The following is a 23,065-nucleotide window of genomic DNA, read 5'->3' as shown; positions in this document are numbered from 1 at the left end:
GTGGTGTTATTTATTTAAATTACCTACAATTATCAAAATAATGTGACAGTGGCAAAATCCAATGGTGCCTCATTAGCTTATCCAAACTTTATTATCCCTTTTTGATTAAAATATACTTTTACAATTCCGAAGTTAGTTTTGTAAAAAGTAGACGAATATTTAAATATTATTTAAGTAATTTTTAGTTGGAGCAACTTTTAAGTAAAAATGATATGGTATCGTTGTGTTGCAAGATACCTTTGCATATAATATACTTTTTTTAAAATGCTGGTATATTTTGCGAAATTCATTCTTAGAAGAAATGAATAATTATTACGTTAAAACTGGATGATTACTACTAGAGTAGAAGTATGAACTAAAAACTGAATTTAGCTCAATAGAATAGATTATATAAGTTTGACTTGAAGCCCGTTTTATTATGAAACTCGTTTGCGGTGATCAAAATGGCCGACTTCAGTAATAAAAATCACCTCAACGATCTGAAACTTTCTTCTAAAAACTGTAAGAAAAAAGTTTTAATATATGTATGTACCTACTGAGTTAAACATGTCATACAACCCACATACAGCGTGGTCGGAGGGAACCTAGGGAAGTATATAATCCTTTATTCTTTAAAAATAATTATTTAAATGCCATCCTAAACTCCTTGGCACTTCGCAGGTGCTGATGCAAGCACTCCAGATGAGACCTGTCACGTAGCAAGCACAGCTTTGTTTTATTAAAGCTAGTAATTGGTCTTAGGTTAATTTAGCCTGATGTAACGTACGAGTCCTTCAACGTTTATTACAGAGACGTGCGTGACCGTATGTTGTACCAATTTTCTTTCATTAATAATTATATACATTCTGCTATTCGGTTCTTTTATTAACTCTAGTATGATTTATCGTTACTTTAGGCAAATCTGAAAACACTCTATAGATTTTAATTAGATTAGAATATTACTTTTGTATGTTTTCTGCCAAAGATAAAACGTTTTTAATGAAGAACTATTATAAAAAAAACAACCAATAAATAGCTTCATATACATGGCAAAGTATGCAGAGAAAACTTGGGAGTGATTGTTAAGACACACCGTTCCCATTAGAACACTTTGCACTGAATTCTGCAATGCTGTGAAAATATTAAATATTTAACTACCTCGAATGGGAATCAAACCCACAACCTATCACGTTTTCCGTCACACACTTGTGCCTCTACGCCACGACTGGTCAAAAAAACTACGCTATATTTCTCTTATTTTCACCAAATCAATATTCTCGTACTAATTGCCTTACAATAGTGAATTTAATAGTTAAAAACTAGTGTTCAATTTAGTTTTAGTCATTAGGACACACTGTTGCAAAGCTGAGTGCTGATTTATTGAGTTAAGAACTACTAGAAGGCTGCACTAACTACGTATAGTCTATAACTCTATACTATGTTCTAAGTAACGGATACGACAGACGTATTACATCAGCTGTTTCCATTACAACCGTTAATTGCTGTGGTAATATATATGTGCATTATTTTTTTTTTGTTTTACAAAATTTATGTTGACAATGGTAGAGAAAAAAGATATAGATAGATAAAAGGTAAAGATTAAAAATTATGTTCTTTGTGGGTTGTGGATAAATAAAAATAGTAAATCTGAATATCGTGAAAAAAATTGCTTAAGATTTTTTTTAAATGTTTCTTAAAAAAAGAAACGCGTGTATATATCTGTAGATCGAGTTTCATAAAATTTTCATGTAGGTATATTATCAATAAATATCGACATTATAAAAAATCTGGGCAAATTATAATATATTTTTTAAATAATATATTTTCTTAACACAAATCAAATGAGCTTTACGTTGTATCCCACATACAGCAGAGTAGGCAGAGAGAACTTAGTGCGAAGACACTACGTTCCCCACTCTCCGCCGGGTTTCTGGAGACATTGGATAATGAATGGCAGAACTCATCGCCGCGCTGCACCAGAGCGAAGAAAATAAATGTAAGTAAATATTTCTCTTTCTCGAGTGGGGATCGATCCCACAACCAGTGGCCCTAAGACTGGCCTTCTTCTATGTAATTTTAATAAAATTGAAGCCCTCTATTAAAAGATTTAAATATCTGAAAACTTATAATAAGTTTAGATTAAATTGCCAGTCGAGGGTTGCCTTTGGTCTTTCTCGTAGTTGTTCAAGCACAAAATCACTTATAAGAACTGTCACGTGCAGTTTTAATTGAAGAGTCGGTCATCGTGCTGAAAACAGAAGGAAACTAAATCTGACTACCTACTTAAAAGGGTATTTGAATCCATTATATTCATATATTCGTTATGGCCCAGCGGTACAGTGTCTGTAAGAGCAATGGTTACGGGTTCGATGCATACCCTAAGGAATGGATTCAATTTCCTCGCTTTGATAGGAATACAAAACGTAGCGCTCAATTCCGCCAAATCTATATATATAAAAGGACTTGTCCTCACTGACTGAGGTAAGACGCACGCACAGCCGTAACCGCTGATGGTAGAAACGTTAAATTTGGACAAAAGTTTACTTTCGTAATCTGGACATCCACTAAGAAGGGATTTTGAAAAATTTTTACCCTAAAGGGGTGAAATAGGGGTTCAAAGTTTGTATGGAACAAAATTTAAATCGGCACCGATTTTTATAAAATTTGAAATTTAGATTTTTAAAAGTATTTAATTGAACACGTGTTTTATCGTTTTTTAGAATTCTCCCCCTGGGGGTGCAAATAAGGGGTTGAAAGTTTGTATAGGTTTTTTTTTAAATCGTCTCCAATTTTTCTAAAATTTGAAATTCAGACTCTTAAACGTATATAATTGAACATATGTTTCATGGTTTTCTAGAATTCACCCCCTAAGGGTGCAAATAAGGGGATAGAATTCACCCTTAAATACGCAAGCGAAGCTGCGCGCGTCCGCTAGTAATATATAATATAATAAGTGTGCTGAAATTTGTTTATTAGTACCTATAGACAAAAATAAACTAACTAAAAAGAAAGATTATAATAATTTTCAATATATTTATAACGTACAGTTGACGTCATCAAGGACTACGAGTAATAATATAGTAACGACATATCGGACCACTCAATCAGTGATGCATTCAAGATATATGTAATGATAACTTTTGAATTCAAATATACACCAATGTTTTTTTTCCACATACAATAAAAAAGAAAATGAATTTATTTTTTACTGTCACAGAGTTGAATCGAATTTTTCAGCGGTCAACTACGATACAAAATAAATAAAAGAAGAATATAAAATCGAAAAAGTTGAACTACGACGTATAACAATATTTTATCGATTGAACTACAAAATAATATGCGTTTTAGCTATTAAAATATTTCATTTAGTATTTGGAACAACAAATAGTAGTGTTAATGTCTTTCGCTTCCTGCCCAATAAGTAAAATAATTTAAAGAGATTAAAAAAATAAATATGACGCATATCTACATTGTAAAAGCACTTTTATTAATCTTAATAAATTTTATAAGATTAGCTTCACGCTGTATCTCGCAAATAGCAGAGTAAGCAGGGGGCCCAGTTTTTCGACTAAAAATTTGGCGGAATTTTTCGAGGCATTTCGTGTTGAGTGGTGGAACTCAATTGCCCTGATGCCAGAGAATGGGGATGGGAGAGAATGGGGATCGACAACCACCTTGTTCACTCATATCCTTGTGTCCCTGCACCACGACAGTCATTCCTCAATCTTACAAGATTATATAGCTTTTCATATAGAGCCATTATTTTTTCCACAATTATCAAAGGCGTTTGACGAGGTCTGGGAAAAATTTGATTATTAAAAAATCATAAATTTAGCTAAACATTTTCCTTATTAACATAAATATTAAAAGCTCGAGAACATTTAAATTTTTATTTTGATGGAAATTTTAGTGAAACAAACCTTTAAATTTATTGCGAAATGTTTTCCCCGTAATTGTTCGAGCCAGTGTAATTGTACCAGGAGCTCTGCTTCTTTCTTATTGTATTTTAAAAGGATTAGTTTCTAAAGATAATAGAATTAGAAATGTGGTGCTGAAAGAAAGAAGAAATTCTATCTTCTACTTGTCACAAAGTTGTGCTAAAGCGTAAGTTCGTAGAGTTTATGATTGCTTATTAATTATCAATTTGATTCATTAACTAACTTAATGAGTAGATCTAAATATCTATATTATTAAAAATCTTATAAAACAAAGTCGCTTTTCGTGTCTGTCTGAACTTTCTAACTCTTCTTCTTCTAAACCACCCAACGGATTTTTATGCAGTTTTCACCATTAGGTCGAGTATTTCTCAGGGAAGGTTTATATATAGTTTATTATTTGTACATTCTTATGTAAATTAACATAAATACGATAAATGTGTCTAAAGTCCTACCCGTTGAAACACTTTCGCGCATGCGCTGCTCTAATGGTAAGTACTACATGAAAATAATGTACTGAAGTATTGTTCCTCTTAATAAGATCTACAAAAAAGTCCGCGAGAGCATATTTTTATCTTTTAAGGATAACGTGTAGTGATCATATTTCTGTCTAAAAATAGTAATTTCAATATATTTTTTATTGTGAGGGATATTTTTCCATAATAGTATTAATCCTTATCCTTTAAAATACTTTATTAAATTTCTACGTTAAACGAAGATAAAATTTGCTTTTTACACTATTTCGAAATTGCGAATAGTTTTAGAGAAAAACGCATTTAATTGTTGACACAGCCCGCCGTTGACACATCAGCTGTGCCGACTCAAGTTTTACTTATCCCTTACTCTCAGCATATAAATAAGTACATTAGTTACGTTGGCCATTTAATGTAGATCAAAACTGTCTTTTACTGTTTTTTCATTTTAATAAGTACTTTAGAAGTTGTTACAATATCAAAACATCCTTGCTGCGAAACGCGCCCCGCGACGTTTTGCTTATACAAGCGCGTCATGAGCAGTCATCGGTGGTTCAGTGAATGCTCGCCTGCCACGCGGGCCCGTGTTCGATTCCCGGCCAATGCATTCTATTTAATTTTCCTCATAGGCAGCCACATAGTGCTTGCTTTTCATCAGGGATAGAATACCCTCTTCAGCATTAACCACAAGCTCGAAAAAAAAACCCGCCCGCTATAGAGGCATAGCAACGAAGATTTAGATGCGTTTGCACGTATTGGATAATCGGAGTTGAATGTATTATTTCAGCGCGATATATTTGGTTTCATATTTTTTGTAGTAGTTATTAGTAGGTAGGCTTTTGTTTATAATTTCTTCCGTTTAAAAATAGTCATTTAACTATCTAAAAATAGTCATTAAATATATTTTAATAAGTACTTGAAAAGATTAGTAGCACAGATTTAAAATTACGGTACCTACTAAAAAATCCTTGCTGTGTAAAACAATTGGAAAATCCTTATTGAAACTACGAAAATGCGGGTTGCATTAGGGTTTAATTAATTTTCACATTATCTTAAGTGCTTTGCAAACATACATTATATGAATAATCCAGTAGTAAAAGCGGGCGAAGCCGCAAGGGGGTCGCTAGTTAAAAATATTTGTAAATTTAGAAAGTCTTGGCATTTTGTTTGTTTGTCTCTATGTCAGAAACAGAACTGAAGTCAGAATTCAGATGAGTAAATAACAACAAATAACAAGCGAAGCCGCCAGCGGGTCGCTAGTTTTAAGTATAATTATTACCCCGAATGAACTTTGAAACCATAGCTATCGCGTTTACTTTGAGACTGTCCTACTGTTAAATATTATTTATTACTATTTTTTAAAAATCTGATAATATTACATTCCCTACACAAAATATTCACCTCGAATACAACATTATAGTACAGTTAAAAGAGCTTAACTGTACTATAATAAAAAACTTATTTAATCCGTACGCAAATTGGATTAAAATCGAATATAGTGAATTTAACTAAAATACTTTAAAACCCGGCGTTGAGTTCCACTATTCAACACGAAATGCTTGAAAAAAAAAATGACGGAAAGTGGAGAGTGGAGAGTTTTACTATTTGATTCCCTCTGCCTACACTGTTGTATACGGGTTTAAAGCATGAAGCTGATTTAATTATTTATTTCACTAAAATACTATTTATAATATATTACACTTATATAATCCGTATTTTTGTGTTTTCTCATGTGACCTATATACTCGGCCTCAAGCGTAAAGAATAAACTATATATCTAAGAGCGAACAATAGTATATTGTAACAAATGACAAGCCACATTTTAAAAGCTTAGTTGAAGAAAGTATATAGTTGCTAAAACTGCTCTAATATAATTTTTAGTTTCACGCGATATATGTATATTTGGAGTATATGATAGGAAGAACCACTAGTGTTAAGACACTCCGTCCTTCATTTATCGCTCGAAGTAATTACCCGAAGTGACCAGATCTTATTAAATTTTTTTTGTATTTGTCACGCGGGATATACTCATACACAGCCTGCCTGCTCTCTCTCTATTCCTCATTTCTTTCGAACGCTACAGACATTACGTGTTAAGTGACCTAACTCAACGCCGCGCTTCACCTCTTGACCAGAGCCAGAAAATGGAACTATTAAATATTTCAGTTACTCAAGTCGATATCGAACCCACAACCATTCGTTTTTAGTTAAACTTTGTGCACCTGCACCACGTCTCTTATTATCATGAATATATGTTTTTTATATTTTCATATTTTATATTGTTTCACGCTATATCCCTATCGGGATAGCCAGATTGAAGGGAACCCCAAATACTATCCTTACTATCCTACTATATGCAAATTACAGCGTCGAAGCTAATAAAAAAATATAACAAATTAAATTATTTTCATACTAAGCAACACTAACTGGAAATTTCGCGTTAATTACGTGTCAAATTATTGGACAAAATTTAAACCGCATATTCAAAATTTATTAGTGGAACACTACTAAGCTTTAATTATAAAGGGATTGAGAAATGCCAGTTATATAATACAGTAAATGTAATAACATCAGATTAGCTTCACGCTGTAACCCGCACACAGCAGGGTAAGCAGAGGGAACCTAGTGTTAACTGTTAAGCCACTCCGTACCCCAATCTTTAAATCGAAACCAGAACGAAGAAAAAATGAAATAAAAATTTAAATAATAATAATAATAATAATAAAACCTTTTATTTTCCTATAAACATAAAATTGTACACATTTCACAGAGTTTACAAAAATAAATAAAGTTTACGGTAAAATTTACTACATACATATTAAATTGGAACTACAATTTTCACATGTTATTATTATTTATTTATTTATTTTTTCTTTTTTTTCTTTTATATATATATGGTTCTTTTTTTTATTTATTTTTTATATATGTTTTTCTTTTTTAATTTTATTTATTTTAATTATATATAAATTTAAATACATATTAAATTTCCTCGAATGGAAATCGAACCCACAACCAGTCGCGCTTACAGTCACACTTTGTGCTCCTGCACCAGGACTGGCCTCAGTATATCACTATATATCTGTTATTTTAGCTGGACAAACTACAGTATTGATAACAACTGGGTGAAGGATATGAAACGATCTATTTATCCAATCAGTGAGATGGGTGATTACGAAAATAGATGAATCTTTTCATATAGTGGAGTGTTTTAACGACTTACTCTCTCTCTCTTTGTCTTTTTCTATCTTTAGCATGATGGGAGAGGCCTTCGTGGTGCAGAGGAACAAGCGCGCGACTGTAAACGCGAAGTTTGTGGGTTCATTTTCCACTCAGGGGAGTGAAATATTTAATCTTATTAATTGTATTTAAATATATTTCATTTTCACATTTTCCCTTAGCACCCAATATGTGAAAAATTAGGCGGAAAATGTAGAACGGAGTGTTTTAACACTAAGTTCACACCCAGCTGTATGCGAGATATAGCGAGAAGCTAAAAAAAAAGAAATATAGTCAACATTTAAACAATCGCTTTTATGTCAACGGAGCCAGGGTGTCTACACAAATAACATCCTACACAGAAGCGCGGTAGAAAAGTTTTGCAATTTAGTCGATATACAACTATGTTTATACGGAACATTGCAATTACAGATAAGTATCTCGTCGCTGCTATAATATAAAACTACTTCTTTCTAAACTTTCTTAGAAGATTTAAAATCGATTTAACTAAATAACAGCTTAGCCGAAATTAAAACTTTATACTGCACGTAGCAGAGTAATCTAAGACATTCCGTTGCCGTTAAGACACTTCCGTTCCCCCTTTCCGCTGAATTCTCAAAGCATTGAAGAAGAGAATATTAAATATTTCACTCCAAGCAAGAATCGAACCCAGAATCATCGAATTTTAAATGATTATCTGAACTCTAACATGCATACATGACATCATTTACCACGTAATTATTATAAAATATTAATCTTTTAGTAGAAATATAAAAATATTCCGCGTAGTTTACGTACTAACCAAAATGAAAGGGCTTTTGTATAAGTATATATTATATACAAATATAGTTTCACCTTTGTTATCTAGCGACCTCACCCGCTATACATCTGGGTCAACGACTTGTACTACGAGTCTCTTAGATTTAACCGTGTGACAAAGCCTGTGTTTCTTGTTCGTAGTCTCAAAACTTCAAGAAATAATCTTAGACATACTATATGTATGAATTATTTAATAAATATACGAAATTTTATTTCCTCGCTCTAGTAACAAGACAGCACAGCGTTGAGTTACGACACCCAACACGTAATATCTTTAAATTTGGTCAGAAAGTGGTGAATGGATTGTCTTAACACTGGCATTTCTTGCTATATGGGAAAAAGCGTGAAGCTGTTTGCATACATTATGATTTTTTTTTGGAACGAAGTTCCTTACGGCAGGCTTGGAAGAGATAGGGATTTCGCTGCGTGACCGAACTGAAAAAAATGTGATAGTAAAACCGTAAGAAAAATGCGTGGAATAAAACCGTTAAATGAGACGTGCGCAGGCGCGACAGTCGCATACACAGACGAATAGTGTATAATACCTTTCTCTTTCTCCCTCTTTCTATATATTTATTATTTCCTAAAATACTGAATTTCCTAAATACTTTCTTGTACTTAAATAAAAACGAATCAGCAAAATTTAAGAGAAAAATCAAGAAAACCTACATAAAATTGAGCACGACTTTTTTTGCAATTTGTGTCGATTCTACATTAGCCGAAGGAACTTCGTTCCTACCTGGTGCCCCACGACACCACACCATTATATTTTTCTATTAATTTACAATAAGGTTAAATCTAATAGTAAAGTTAATACAATACATAAAAATAACCAAATAAATTAATTTTTAACAAAAACAAAAACCGACTTCTAACAACGAACTAAAAAGTGAAAAATAATTATATAAAGATTTTATAATTTTGAAGTCGGTGCCAAGTAAAACAAACAGGCTTAGTAATTAGATATTGTAGTAAAGGTGTTGTAGCATTAGCTTGACACCGACTTCAAAATTATAAAATCTTTATATAATTATTTTTCACTTTTTAGTTCGTTGTTAGAAGTCGGTTTTTGTTTTTGTTAAAAATTAATTTATTTTACGATTTTTAGTGATGGGTAGATCTTAAAATGATGCTTCTTGAACGAGTGGTGATGGTGGTGGTAGTGGTTGTCAACGAGTGGTTGTGATTGTTCTATGTAAAACTTCATTTAATTAGCTATTATTTTTGTGCAAAGTTACATTTTGGTATATTGACAAGAACAAACATAAAAAGTATTCGGGTGAATTCGGAATCTCCCTTTTTTGAAGTTGGTTGAAAATGAGAACATCCTCTTTTTTGAGATTGGTTGAAAAGAAATGCAACGATCAGGAATCTCACTTCTGACATCAATTTAAAAGTTTTTGCTTGTAACTATTACAGTATAATTAATTTTTGACCAAAAAAAACAAACTTTCTCAATTTTCTCCGGATTCCATAATCGAAACCTAACTAAACTTTCACCAAATTATTCTTGAAGTGTGTCCTTTCAAATAAAAAAAGAATCATCAAAATCGGTTGGCGCGACATTGAGTTATTCGGCTATTAGTCGCGCACATGCATAATGCAAATTTAAGACTTATGTGATTTTCTCATGGATACCATTGTCAGACATGGACCAAAAAAAAATGGGACCATTCGGGAAGCTATACCTTTCAAATAAAAAAAAAATTATCAAAATCAGTCCACCCAGTTAAAAGTTATGAGGTAACAAACATAAAAAAAAAAAAAAAAAAAAAAAAAAAAAAAAAAAAAAAAAAAAATACAGTCGAATTGATAACCTCCTTTTCTTACAGAAGTCGGTTAAAAAGTTCATCGTCTGAATACATGTGTAGAGTATTATAAAAACGAATTATAGCAAGTAAAAATATAGATTTTTTCCGCTTCAACCGTTATTCTTAATAGTAATGGAGAGATAGAAAATAGAGCAAAAACACTACATTATGTATTACCCGCTCATTTTCAGAGATCACATGCTGAGTGGCGAAACTAAACGCCGACATTAGATTAGATAAAAATCCCTCCTGAGAAGGTATCGAATCCACGACCGTTTACATTCAGACATCCTATATGATGGCTTCTTATATAGGATGGATTCTTATCAGAAAAAACTTAGCTGCAATATCAAGTTTCCTAATCTTGATTTGTTAAACTAATTCACAGTGTAATTTACACCTACCGTCATTTGAAGCATTAGCGTGCGAAGGTGCAAGTAGGTCACAATTCCAACAAAAAATAATAAATCTTCAATGAAGCTTAATGGTTTCACGAATTACGAGGTTATATATTCAGACGGAACAGTCGTAAGGAAATGTTCATGTTTTTAAATTTATTTACTGCAAATGTAAGAATTAGTAATAATTTCATAATAGAAAAAAATAATGTCAGCTTCACGCTGTATCCCGCACACAGCAAGGCAGCGGGAACTTAGTGTTAAGTCACTCCGTTCCCCACTTTCTGCCGAATTCTGGAGGCGTTGCGTGTTGAGTGGCAGAACTCAACGCCGCGCTTTGCCTAGATATCAGAGCGAAGAAATAGAAATATAAACGTAAATAAATATTTCACTTCTTCAAGTGGGAATCGAACCCACAACCGTCGCATTACAGTCACACTTTTGTGCCGCTGCACCACGACAGCCTCACGTATTTAATGTTTTTTTATGTTTATTACCTCGGAACATTTAATTGAATGAACCGATTTTGACTTTCTTTTTTTTAATTAAAAGCCAATGCTTCCCATGTAGTCCCATTTAAATTTGGTCCATTTCTGACAATGGTATCTATGAGAAAATCACATAAGTCTTAAATTTGCATTAGGTATGTGCGCGACAAATGGACGAATAACTCAATGTGGCGCTAACCGATTTCAATGATTCTTTTTTTATTAGAAAGTATACACTTCAAGGGCCGTTTGATAAAAGTTCGGTTAGATTCTGATTATGGAATCCGGTTGAAATTGAAGAAGTCGGTTTTCTTTTAATATCTTAATATTAACTTTAAAGTATAATTTGCCTAAAACTTTATGGAATTGTATAGTTCAAATATGTATTACCAATATAAAACCACTTAAAAATGTAATTAAGATTTTTTCTAAGCGTCATTTTTGAACATAAAGGTTCAAACAAAAGTCTAAATATAATTAAAAGTTCGATATAGTAAGGTTTATAAAACAGTATTGACGTATAATTTAATAAAAGCTTGTTTTTCACAAATACCTTCCAGATTTGTACGGGTTCAACGTACTATGCATCTTAATGCCCATTTTCTTGGAACGACCTAATTTGTCCTTATTCAAAAGTAGGCCACAACCATGACGCGTCATTTTCATTGCTCCTTTGTTTTTTTCACTTCCTATGTTGGACCAACAATAGAATAATATTATTCAAATAATAGAAAGTGCTGTTATATAAAATGTATATTACCTTCTGTCCGCGGCTTCGCCCGCGTGGTGTGTTGATAAAATCCACTCTACAATCTATAATCTATAATCTTACTAATATTTTAAAGTTTAATGTTTGTAATGATATATGTTTATTCCAGTCAGTAGTGTCCGCTTTTTCACACAAAAACTACTGAACCGATTTGGATGAAACTTTACAGTAAATGTACTCGTAGCTTATGTATCAAAATAATACAGGAATTCATTCATTTAAATATTTTATATTAAGTAAAGTTTCTCTTCTTCTTCTCTTAAATCTAAGTCCTGTAACAGACTTAGATTAAACTTTACACAAGTAGTTTTTTTTTGGAATAAATATAAATCCCCACAAACTTTCACATTTATAATATTAGTAGTATTAATATATCTAAATAAAACATGTATCCTTCTAAAGGTTTCCGAAAAAGGCCAGTTGATGCAATGAAATTTCCACCTGATCATCGAAATGGAAAATTCCATTCATTCATATTAAGATGAAGGTAAGCTTGAATGAGCATTCTAAAATTATAAAGGTTCCGGAACATTTATTTTTAGATAATGATATTTTATTAATATCCCATTTATATTTTTTAAATCGTTAATCAGTTAATCTAATCAGCTTCACCTGCTGGAGCCTAGTGTTTAGACACTTCGTTTCCCATTTTCCGCCGAATGCTCAAGGCATAGCGTGTTAAATGGCAGAAATCCACCCTGTGCTTTGGCTCAACACCAGAGCGAAGAAATGAAAATATGAAATATACCATTTTCTAGAGTGGGGATCGAACCCACAACCCCACGTTTACCACACCACGCCACACACTTGTGGCGCTGCGCCACGACTGGCCTCGACGAATATTAATCTATTCGCGAATCGAGTTCCACATCCAGGCCAAGTACCAATTATCAATTACCATCTGTTTCTATTAAGAGCTAACTCATATTCTTGTCTCTCTGTCTGACAACTCCCAATTTGCGTAATACTATTCGCCTCCTTGACTCTTGCATAAGAAATCACATACATTTTCTTGTAGAGACAAACTGAGAAAACGTCAAAAATATTATTTAAATCATTATTTATTTGGTGTTTTCGTACACATATGATATGAAACGCGATTGTGTACTTTAATGTCATTTAGGAAGTAATTTAGAATTACAATAACGGTGTTATGTAACCACCTGTGTGTTGAGTGGCGGAATTCAACGCCGCGAATGGGAAACGAACCCACAACCTGTCCCGTTTACGGTCACATGTTTGGGCACCTGCACCACAATTAGCCTTAAAAAATATCTACAAGTAAAAACTAAATAGATTATTTTGCAAAGATTTTAAATAAATTTAAGTTTAAATGATTATTCATTTAAATTATAACGTTATTATAAACACAGCATATATTTTAAATATTTAATTCCTTAAAATATACATATATTTCGAACAATTTCATTCTCAAATGTTGAACGAAGCAAACTTTTGAATGTTCAAATGCAGTTGTTATATAATCTTCTAAGTGAAGTTTGAAAATTCAAGAAATTTTCCTGAAACTGCTTCTCTGCTCATATTATATTGTCACAGAATGTGCAGTGGAAAATTTTTAAAACATAAAATTTATGAAGAATTCTTAGTAAAGTCATATTTGTATATATTTTTTGAGTAATGAGACTCATATTCTCCATGTACTGTTTATTTAGTGAGCTATTAGTTTAAATATAAAATTGAGGTCCTTTTTATTTTTCCCTCAATTTCCACTTGAGGAAATGAAATAATTAATATTTTCATTTCCTCACTCTAATATTTTTCTCTAGTACAAAGGCGGCGTAACTTCCTCCACTCAACACGCAATGCCTCCAGAATTTGGCGTAAAGTGGAGCACAAAAAGGTCTTAACACTATGATCCCAGGTCCCCCCTACCTAAAAGTACATGAGGTCGATTGGTATAACATTAGTAAAGTAGCAAAGACCATGGTTACTAAACCCCTTTTTTATCAAGCATAATAAATATAAATATATAGATTTATTTGTGTCACATTTCTATTATTGAGGAAAAATATATACGTTTTTATAACAAATCTGATGCGTTTCATTGTTGTTCATTCGATTGGAAACTTGGATCCCACAATTCCCGCATACATTTCGAGTCTCTTAGCAAATAACAGGGATAAAACTATAAATTAACTTTGAAAGAAAAATATAGAAGTCGTTTAGTCCAGTTAAGTAAAGTTTTACAAATGGTCTAACCCTTGCCCATTACATAACGAAAGTCAACTTGTTTGACCCACTAGTATGTAGATATGTAACGAATGTATTAAATAAGAAATTTTAATTGAAATTGAATCAGCTTCACGCATTTACATCCCGCATAGAGAAGAGTAGGCACAGGGAACCTAGTTTTATGACACTAGGTTCCCTCTGCCTACCCTGCTGTCTTATAAGAAGTTTAGCCTTATAAATAATAGAAATTATTCAGTATTCTAGATATTCTGTCGACATAAAGTGGCAGAGACGGATGCGATGCAACGAACGAATCGATCCAAAATGTAGCTGAAGTACAATGCCGATGCTCCGTTTGTTTTAAATTATCGGCGGTTGACATTTCTTCTTAATTATTACGTGAAAATGAAATGTTGTGGATCGTTTACAGAGAAAATTCTTTTTATATTATGTAATTGAGGCGTAACGGTTGTGGGTTCGATTTCCACTCAGAGGAATTGTTTTTTTTTTTAATTTTCTCGCTCTGGAAACGAGACTAACTGGAACTCGTTCCTCCATTGAACACTCAATGTCTTTAAAATTGGGCGGAAATAAGGGAACAGAGTGCCTTAGCACTACGTTCCTTCTCTAACCTGCCATATGTAGATACAAAGTTTAATTTGTATTTGATTAATAAAAACTAAAATAATAAAAAGGGTTGGTAAAATTTTTATGGGCATAGCAAAGGGTAAAATATGTGCATATCGTATGCCACTTTCAATTTCAATTCGATGATTGAGTAAGCATATCACGTTTCCTGAAATTGATTTTCCATTAAGCATTTTTCGTGCGTTTAACGATTTATCTAAATATGAGTAAAATGAAAAGCGAACGTCGTTAGTGTACTTAAGTAGTTATAAAAGATAATATAAAGGATCTATATAACAGTAACATTTTATTAATAAAAGACATTTTAAACATTTTACAATGATTAAAAAGACTAGGTTTATTTTTTTTCAATATTAGTTCCATTTGCTTAAAACCTGAAATCTTATTCCGAAAACATTTTAAATTAAGATATATTATTCGTTTTTCAAAATAAATATATATTCTACAGAACTAAATATTATTTTTACTAATTATTATCGAAATATATATTGTTAGAAATGTGTAACAATCATTAACTTTTAATACTTACATAGCACTACTAGCTCGTCTATGTAAAAGTTGGAGAAGACTACCATCTGCTGCTGAAGAGCAAAGGCTACGGGAGCGCGTACGCCGACCGTCGCGCTCCCCTCTCTCTCTCCACCGTGTCATCAGCGACTCCAGGCAAAGCATGGCGCCACCATCGCACACCATTCGATCAACTTAACCAAATTTTATATACAAAATTGTTTTACACTTCTGTTTTATATCAATCATATATATGTGAAATTTAATGAATATAATAATCGATTAGTAATTAAATTTATTTTAAAGAGTTTTTAATAAACGTTTTAAGATAACGTATAGCAAGAACTTTTAACTCCAAGTTTTCCTTTAAATCTTAAGTCAGCTTTTCTTGTATAAACACTCAACAAAAGTATCAAGTTCAAAAGTTTTCACATAAGAATGAATACGAAATTGCCATTCGAAAATACAATATTCATCTAAATTTGAATTTCACGTGTCTCTAAAATATGCGTTACTCTGGCAACTAGTTAACTTTGGTTAATTAAACACTGGAAAACAATTACAACTGAAAATGGCCCAAACTTATTACATCACATCGTTTGAACCCACTGTGTTTATAACACATTAAAAATATTATTATTATATATAGATTTATATTTAAATTTATATTAGTTGGAATTTCCCGCGTTTCCCTGGTTTCCTGAACGGCAGGGTAGGTGCAGCTCGGCCGGGTGCTGTTTCGCGACTGAAAACAGACGTGCCTGGCGCTACGGATATCTAACCTTATGACACCCTTTTAGGCCTTTACACTGACGTACTATAGCGTCTTATTTGTATTGTATGAGCATTTTGGTGTCAATGTCAGTTTCTTTGAAACTATGATTGATGTATTTAAATTAGTTTTTAGTTGGAAAATTATTTATTGTAATTTATATTACTAACAGGAGGTTGTTATGGCGCAGGTTTGTGGGTTCGATTCTTATTTGGAATAATGAATTATTATTTATTGAAGTTTTTATTTAGTAAGCAAAAGCGGTGTGAATTCCGCCACTCAACACACAATGTGTCGAAAAATCAGCGGAAAGCGGACGGAGTGTCTCAACACTAGGTTCCCTCTACCGTGATATATGAGAGATACAGAGTGAAACTGAAAAAAAATATATCAGTAAGTTAGTAATTTATATTTTTTTATAAATAAAAATATGTAGTTAGTACTGTTTCATGATTAATTTATTAATTAAAAATTGATTTATCAGTAGTAAAGTAAATAAAAAAATGAAATTTATTTATAATCATGAGTAATATTAATAAATAATATACGATGAATTCTTTTCAGTGCAATTCGACTGTTAACAAAAAGCCGAGCCGCAATTAAAAAGTGCAAATTTAATATAACAAGTGACATTTTGTATAATATTTATAGAATACAGACACAATCAAAGGTTAAACAAGCTTTTCATGTTATATATGATAATTTTTAATAACCTTATACTTAACTTACCTGTACCTGTGAAAAGAAATTAAAATAAAAATCTATAAATTTTGGAGTTTAAAATTTTGAATAAATTTTCAGTTGGAACTAATAAAGCAAAACAGCTTATTGTTCCTAAATTTTAAACTGCTATATTGGAAAAATTGTTAAATAAATATTTTTTACTTATTGAAGGTGTTATTTCAAACTTAAACGGTTTCGGGTTCAAATCCCGCTACGTTCAAATTTATATATGTTTTCTTAAAAAGTATCGTTAAATAAATTTAATTTCTTTAGTATACCAATAAGTTATACATTTATTTTGGGTTGGATTATTTTATTCTATCGCTGTTTCAGGCCTATTATTCAATAAAGCTAATTATTTTAAGCAAGAAGAGAATATGAATTGATAATAATAGGCGAAGTTAAATATTCTCAAATAAACAAAAGCTTTAGCTTTAGCTCGCAAATGAAATACGTGACTTGCCATTCGGATGCGCGCTACTTTTAGCATCTGGCACTTAGTACTACACCAGACCAGGTTTTAGTAGGACAATGGAACCTAAAAGATGTTTTAAATAAGTCTACTGGAAACTTGAGAGATAATTTAAATTACAGCTGGCGTAGAAAAGAGAGTGAATATATTTTTTATTCTGTTTTTGACAACTTTTGACAGCTCACGTAGCAGGTACCTCCGTTCTTCAATTTATGTAAGAATTTCAGTAATTGCTTGTAGAGTGTGGGAGAGTATTGTAGCTATAGGTACGCTTTTTAGCTAGACAGACCAGAAAAAGAAAATAATTGAAATATTGATTATATTAGCCTTAATGGGAATCTAACCCACTACCACCATATATATATATATATATATATATATATATATATATATATATATATAATAGCCACATCGTTCCACCAGTAGCAATAATTTATTAATAAAGTGTGATTTATTAATTAGTTATTGCTAAAATTGTATTGTTAAGTTTAAATTAATAAATATGTTATTTAAATAAGATTTTTTTACTTTCCTTTCATAATTGGATACGGTAAACGTGTTTTTTCAATTGGTTATTAATATTTTATTTTGGAGTTCTACTTTTTAAACACTGTAGTGTTATTAGTCTTAATTCACTTTTTGGCTCAAAGATTTTATAATAATAAGAAATTCCTATTTATTAGAAAGACGGTAGATGAATTTAACAAACTTTTAAGTGCTCTAATTACATACTATGAATAATGTTTGGTGGCTTCGGTTGCTTAAATGTAGAAAATTAATTAAGTTAGTATAAGACTTCAATATGAGTGCGTGAGCACAAACACCCCTTTCATTGAAATTTGAGTTGTAGGAGCTAAATTTTATACCCAATATAGGGTAACTTATTAATTTATTATTTATCTAAAGTTTTTAAGGCAGTTATGGCGCAGAGGCATACATGTGATGTAAACGCGACTGGTTGGGGTGCGATTTCGACTTGAGGAAATTAAATATTTAATATTTTCATTCCTTCGCTCTCGAGTCGAGGCGAAGCGCGGCGTTAATTGGCGTTCCGCCACTCCACACGCAATGCTTCCAGAATTCAGTGGAAAGTGAAGAGCGAAATATCTTAACAAAATAATAAAAGAATAAAAGCACAATGGAAAAAAAAATACATTAAAACGCCCTTATTATTAAGCGTGCACCATTTGACGTAAAGTACCTTTTAGACAATAAGTAACTTAAGCTGTTAGTAATCTGACTACGACCGCGTGGAAACCACAATACGGACGCCGTGAACAATGTTATGCCGGTGTTAAGTTACGCTGGTGTTAGTTTAGCTATCTTAATTCATTATAGTTATTAGATAATTATGATAGTTATTAAATTATTATTATTAATTATAATTATGTTATATTAAAATATTTATTTTGATATATTAATCTATATATATAAAAGGACTTGTCCTCACTGACTGAGGTAAGACGCGCGCACAGCCGTAACCGCTGTGCGTAGAAACGTGAAATTTGGACAGATATTTACTTTAGTAATCTAGACATCCACTAAGAAGGAATTTTGAAAAATTTCAACCCTAAAGGGGTGAAATAGGGGTTCAAAGTTTGTATGGAAAAAAATTTAAATCGTCACCGATTTTTATAAAATTTGTAATTTAGATTTTTAAAAGTATTTAATTGAACACGTGTTTCATCGTTTTCTAGAATTCTCCCCCTAAGGGTGCAAATAAGGGGTTGAAAGTTTGTATAGGGTTTTTTTAAATCGTCACCAATTTTTATAAAATTTGAAATTCAGACTTTTAAACGTATATAATTAAACACATGTTTCATGGTTTTCTAGAATTCACCCCCTAAAGGTGCAAATAAGGGGTTGAAAGTTTGTATGGAAAAATCTTTAAATCGCCACCGATTTGTATAAAATTTGAAATTTAGACTCTTAAAAATATTTCATTGAACACATGTTTCGTGGTTTATTAGAATTCACCCCTAATTGCGCAAGCGAAGCTGCGCGCGTCCGCTAGTAAATAATATAGAGGCGCAAGAACACAAGCTTGTGGATGTAAATGCGAAGGTTGTGGGTTCGATTATCGCTAATGAAATGAATTATTTAACATTTTCATTTCCTTGCTTTCGTAACAAGGCAAAGCTTGGCGTGAGTTCTGTTAGGAAATCTGAGTATCTTAGCACTAGGTTCCCTCTGCCTCACCTGTTACATACGAGATACAGTATAAATGAAAAGAAATAAATAATATTTTTTAATCTTATATATTTTTTGTTTTTGTTTTGTTAAGTTCGTCTATTTTATATTAAAAATAGAAAAGATGTAAAAGAAATAATAACAATATATTTTATAAGTAATAATAAAAATTTAATCTCTGCTGGGATGCCATCTGCACGATGTCATTAAATACATGCCACTCAGACTTGGAGTGGTCTTAATAAGGCTAAGCCCTCGCTAGTGTTGTCCAACTTACTTAGCCTCGGTCATATAGTTCCTATATAGTACCTAAATGGACATGATGTCCAAAACAAATGTTTGTGTAAACGCTACTGGTTGTGAGTTCTGTTCCCATTCGAGGAAATTAAATATTTATTTCATTTTATATTTTCATCTCTTTGCTCTGGTGTAGAGGCAAAGCGTGGCGTTGAGTTTCGCGTTTTTCACTTAGCACGGAATATCTCCAGAATTCGGCGAAAAATGGAGAACGGAGTGTCTTAACACAAGGCTCCTCTGAAAATAGGAATATACATATATGTATATGTATTTAATATTCTTACATAGACCAATTTCAATTCAGGTCCCAATTTAAGGATCAAGTGCTACTAGAAGATAACGATGTTTAAATAGGTACGAGTATATGTTACAACTGTTATTATTATGTTTTTATTCAATAATATATCCAATATTGAATATATTATTATATGATTCTTACTTCTTTTATTGTTTTACAAGACTGAAGAAGTTGAAAAAAAATCGAAATTTTCAAACAGAATTAGATATCAATATATACTTAGATATCAATATCCATACCTATACTATAAATTCGAAAGTAACTCTGTCTGTCTTTTACGCAATGCCAAACCGCTAATTTAATTGTGATAATACTCATATAGAGATACTTGAGGATGAACATAGGATACTTTTTTTTCTCATATTGATGACCTCATATGTGACCGTTGCTAAGCAACGATTTGCAGTTTGTTGTTAGAAAACGTCACTCAAAATGAACTTGCTTAACGCATCTCTCTATTGAAAACTGAAAATAATTTCATAAATATATTTAATAAATATTCCTATAATTCAAGCGGGCGTAGCCGCGTAGAGTCCACTAAAATTATAGAAAAATAATCTCATAAAATTAAGATATTAAAAAATAAATGAAAGAGAAATTTATATTACATACACACAATATAATAACTTGTATAATATCTGGTTATAACGTTTTTACGAAGCAAATAAAAATAATTCTATATAAATTTTCACAGCCACCCATACATGTATGGTACAGTACCTAGTACCTTATAACTTTTCCTAGTCATTGCTTTTTATTCTTTTGATGTTTGTTTTAATGCAATATGTATGTAAATGAGGCATCATGAAAGAGCATCAGTTCTCAATATTAGATATAGATAGATAGATAGATAGATAGATCCTGACTTTTATTGTATATTTCAATATTTATTGCTTCTCAGATCGACAACTAGAACTACCTCACTTGTTTTGATATCCCCATATGATAAAGTTCAATAAGAGCAATAGCAAGCGAATATTATCTAATAATGCTTTGATGTTATTTCGCTATATATTCATATTCAAATATTGTTTATATTATTTTTCAATATTTATGTCTATTTTTGTTAGCTTTATGCTGTGTTCTGCACATAGCAGGGTAGGTGGACCTAGTGTTAAGACACTCCGTTTCCATTAAGACTCTTTCCTTCTCCACTTTCCGCCAAATTTTGGAGTGAAGAAATGAAAATATTAAATAATTCATCACCTCGACTGGGAATCGTATCCCCAATTTATAGCGTTAATGAAATAACTACTCTGTACATATATATTTTTATTGAATAAAAAAAACAAATTTGTACCCTTTTTAATTAAGACAGAAGTATAGTTTCATACATAAAGTAATAAATATCTCGATCCTATGATTTATTTTTTCAGAAAAAAATATTCTTTTTACCTGAAAAACGATAGGTACAGTAGAATCAGTATAGTGAAGATTAATGATATGCAATTTGTTTGTCTCCAAGGCCTGTGAATGGCGAATTAGAAATGGCAAGTGTGAAAAAGAGATGGCATAGAGTTGACAAAATTATGAAAAATTTATTATATTTTTAGAACACTTTTACAAACTAGGTATTGCTCGCGACTTTGTTCGCGGGGACATTGTAAACTTTCTATTAACTAAAATCGTACCTAAGTCGTCTTTGTTACCATAATGGGAGATACTGAATATCATAATTAATGAAAATTAAGTTAGTTTTCAAATTTTATATAATTTAACTGATTTTTCTTTTTATATTATGAAGTTGCTTGTAGTTGTTCTACTCAATAAACTTAGATTTTTCTTGTATATTTTTATTATTATATTTAGCTCTAGTCGCATGCTTGTGTCACGCTACGACGACCTCAAAAGGCATCCTTATTATTTTAAAGAAGAAATAAATATCCTCGCAACCAATCGATTTTGCAGCACTTTGTGCCTCAGCGCCACGACTGGCCTCGCTATATATATATTATAATGTTTGTTTTGAATAGATCTAAAAAAATCGTAGATTATATATTACCGTAATCGTATAACATAGTACATTAATTCAAATTCTACACCTACAGATTAGGGCACGAAATTTTAACCCACGCCCTATAAGATAAGAGGACTCTATATACCACTCAAATTGCATAATTTTAGGATGAGTTTTCTTACAACTTTAATAAAACAATCTTTATACAATTTAATACAAATTCATTAAAAAAGTTTTATTAAATTTTATCTACGTTTTGGTTGATCGGCATTTTGATTTTCTGAAACTTACGAAACTCTTGTTCCGGACACTCGTTTGAACTTTTATGTAACAAGGCTTTAGATGTTGGCCTCTGTCCAAGTTTACTCTGCCTTTTGTTTATCTGACTCCGTCTAACAAGATGCAGCGAAAATAGAACTGATATTTAATTAATGTTATCTTTTTGATGATGATATGTATTTTTTTTGTTATACATTATTCAAATGAAGAAAGAAACGGAATATCTAAAATATATAAAACCTTATATGTATACTTTAGGCCAGTCGTGGTGCAGGAGCTCAAGTAAATGCGACTATTTATGGGTTCGATCCCCACTCGAGGAAACGAAATGTTTATTTAAATTTATTTCTTCTTGTGCCCCTCCGCTACGACGGTAAATTATTCGAACTATGTTTTTTTCTTCAGTGGTACTCTGAATTCCTATGTAGTATGTATATCAATACATATCAATGTAGCGAGGTAAGCAGAGAGAGTCCAGTGTTAAGACACTCCGCTCCCCACTTTCCGCCAAATTCCGAAGGCATAGCGTGTTGAGTGAGAAAATAATTTTTTTAATTCATAATATGGTGACATCTGTCGGATGCGTAACTACCAACTACCATGCCTCGTTTATAAAGCGACATCTAGAACTGTATAAGCAAGCTGGAATGAACTTTAGTTCATATATTAACCGCTAGGTGGCAGCTGTTTCTGCTTCGACTTTAATCAAATATTACTGTCTATAATATTTACATAAAATATCATTTATGTTTGTATTAAAATGCAATATAATTATAATAATAATAATAACTGAAATAAAAATAAATTTTTCACTGATCAGTAAATATTGTTGTTAAGTTTG

At 31.7% G+C, this 23,065-nt stretch overlaps 1 protein-coding gene across 1 annotated transcript in view; it reads right to left on the bottom strand.

Annotated features, from left to right (window-relative positions):
- The window catches only part of LOC146534751 (GTPase-activating Rap/Ran-GAP domain-like protein 3), an 88,632-nt gene extending 72,658 nt beyond the window's left edge, over positions 1–15,974 (bottom strand). The window contains exon 1 of the mRNA XM_085192583.1: positions 15,259–15,974. Coding sequence (XP_085048709.1) covers positions 15,259–15,422 — 164 coding nt within the window. The 5' untranslated portion in view covers positions 15,423–15,974. The remainder of the gene's footprint in view (positions 1–15,258) is intronic.
- Between the last annotated feature and the right edge of the window lie 7,091 nt (positions 15,975–23,065).

Source organism: Heliconius melpomene, chromosome 11 (assembly GCF_056956725.1).
Source record: "Heliconius melpomene rosina isolate 202511_hmr_F chromosome 11, ASM5695672v1, whole genome shotgun sequence".
NCBI classification, from domain to species: Eukaryota; Metazoa; Arthropoda; class Insecta; order Lepidoptera; family Nymphalidae; genus Heliconius; species Heliconius melpomene.
This window is presented reverse-complemented; position numbering and strand designations above follow the sequence as displayed.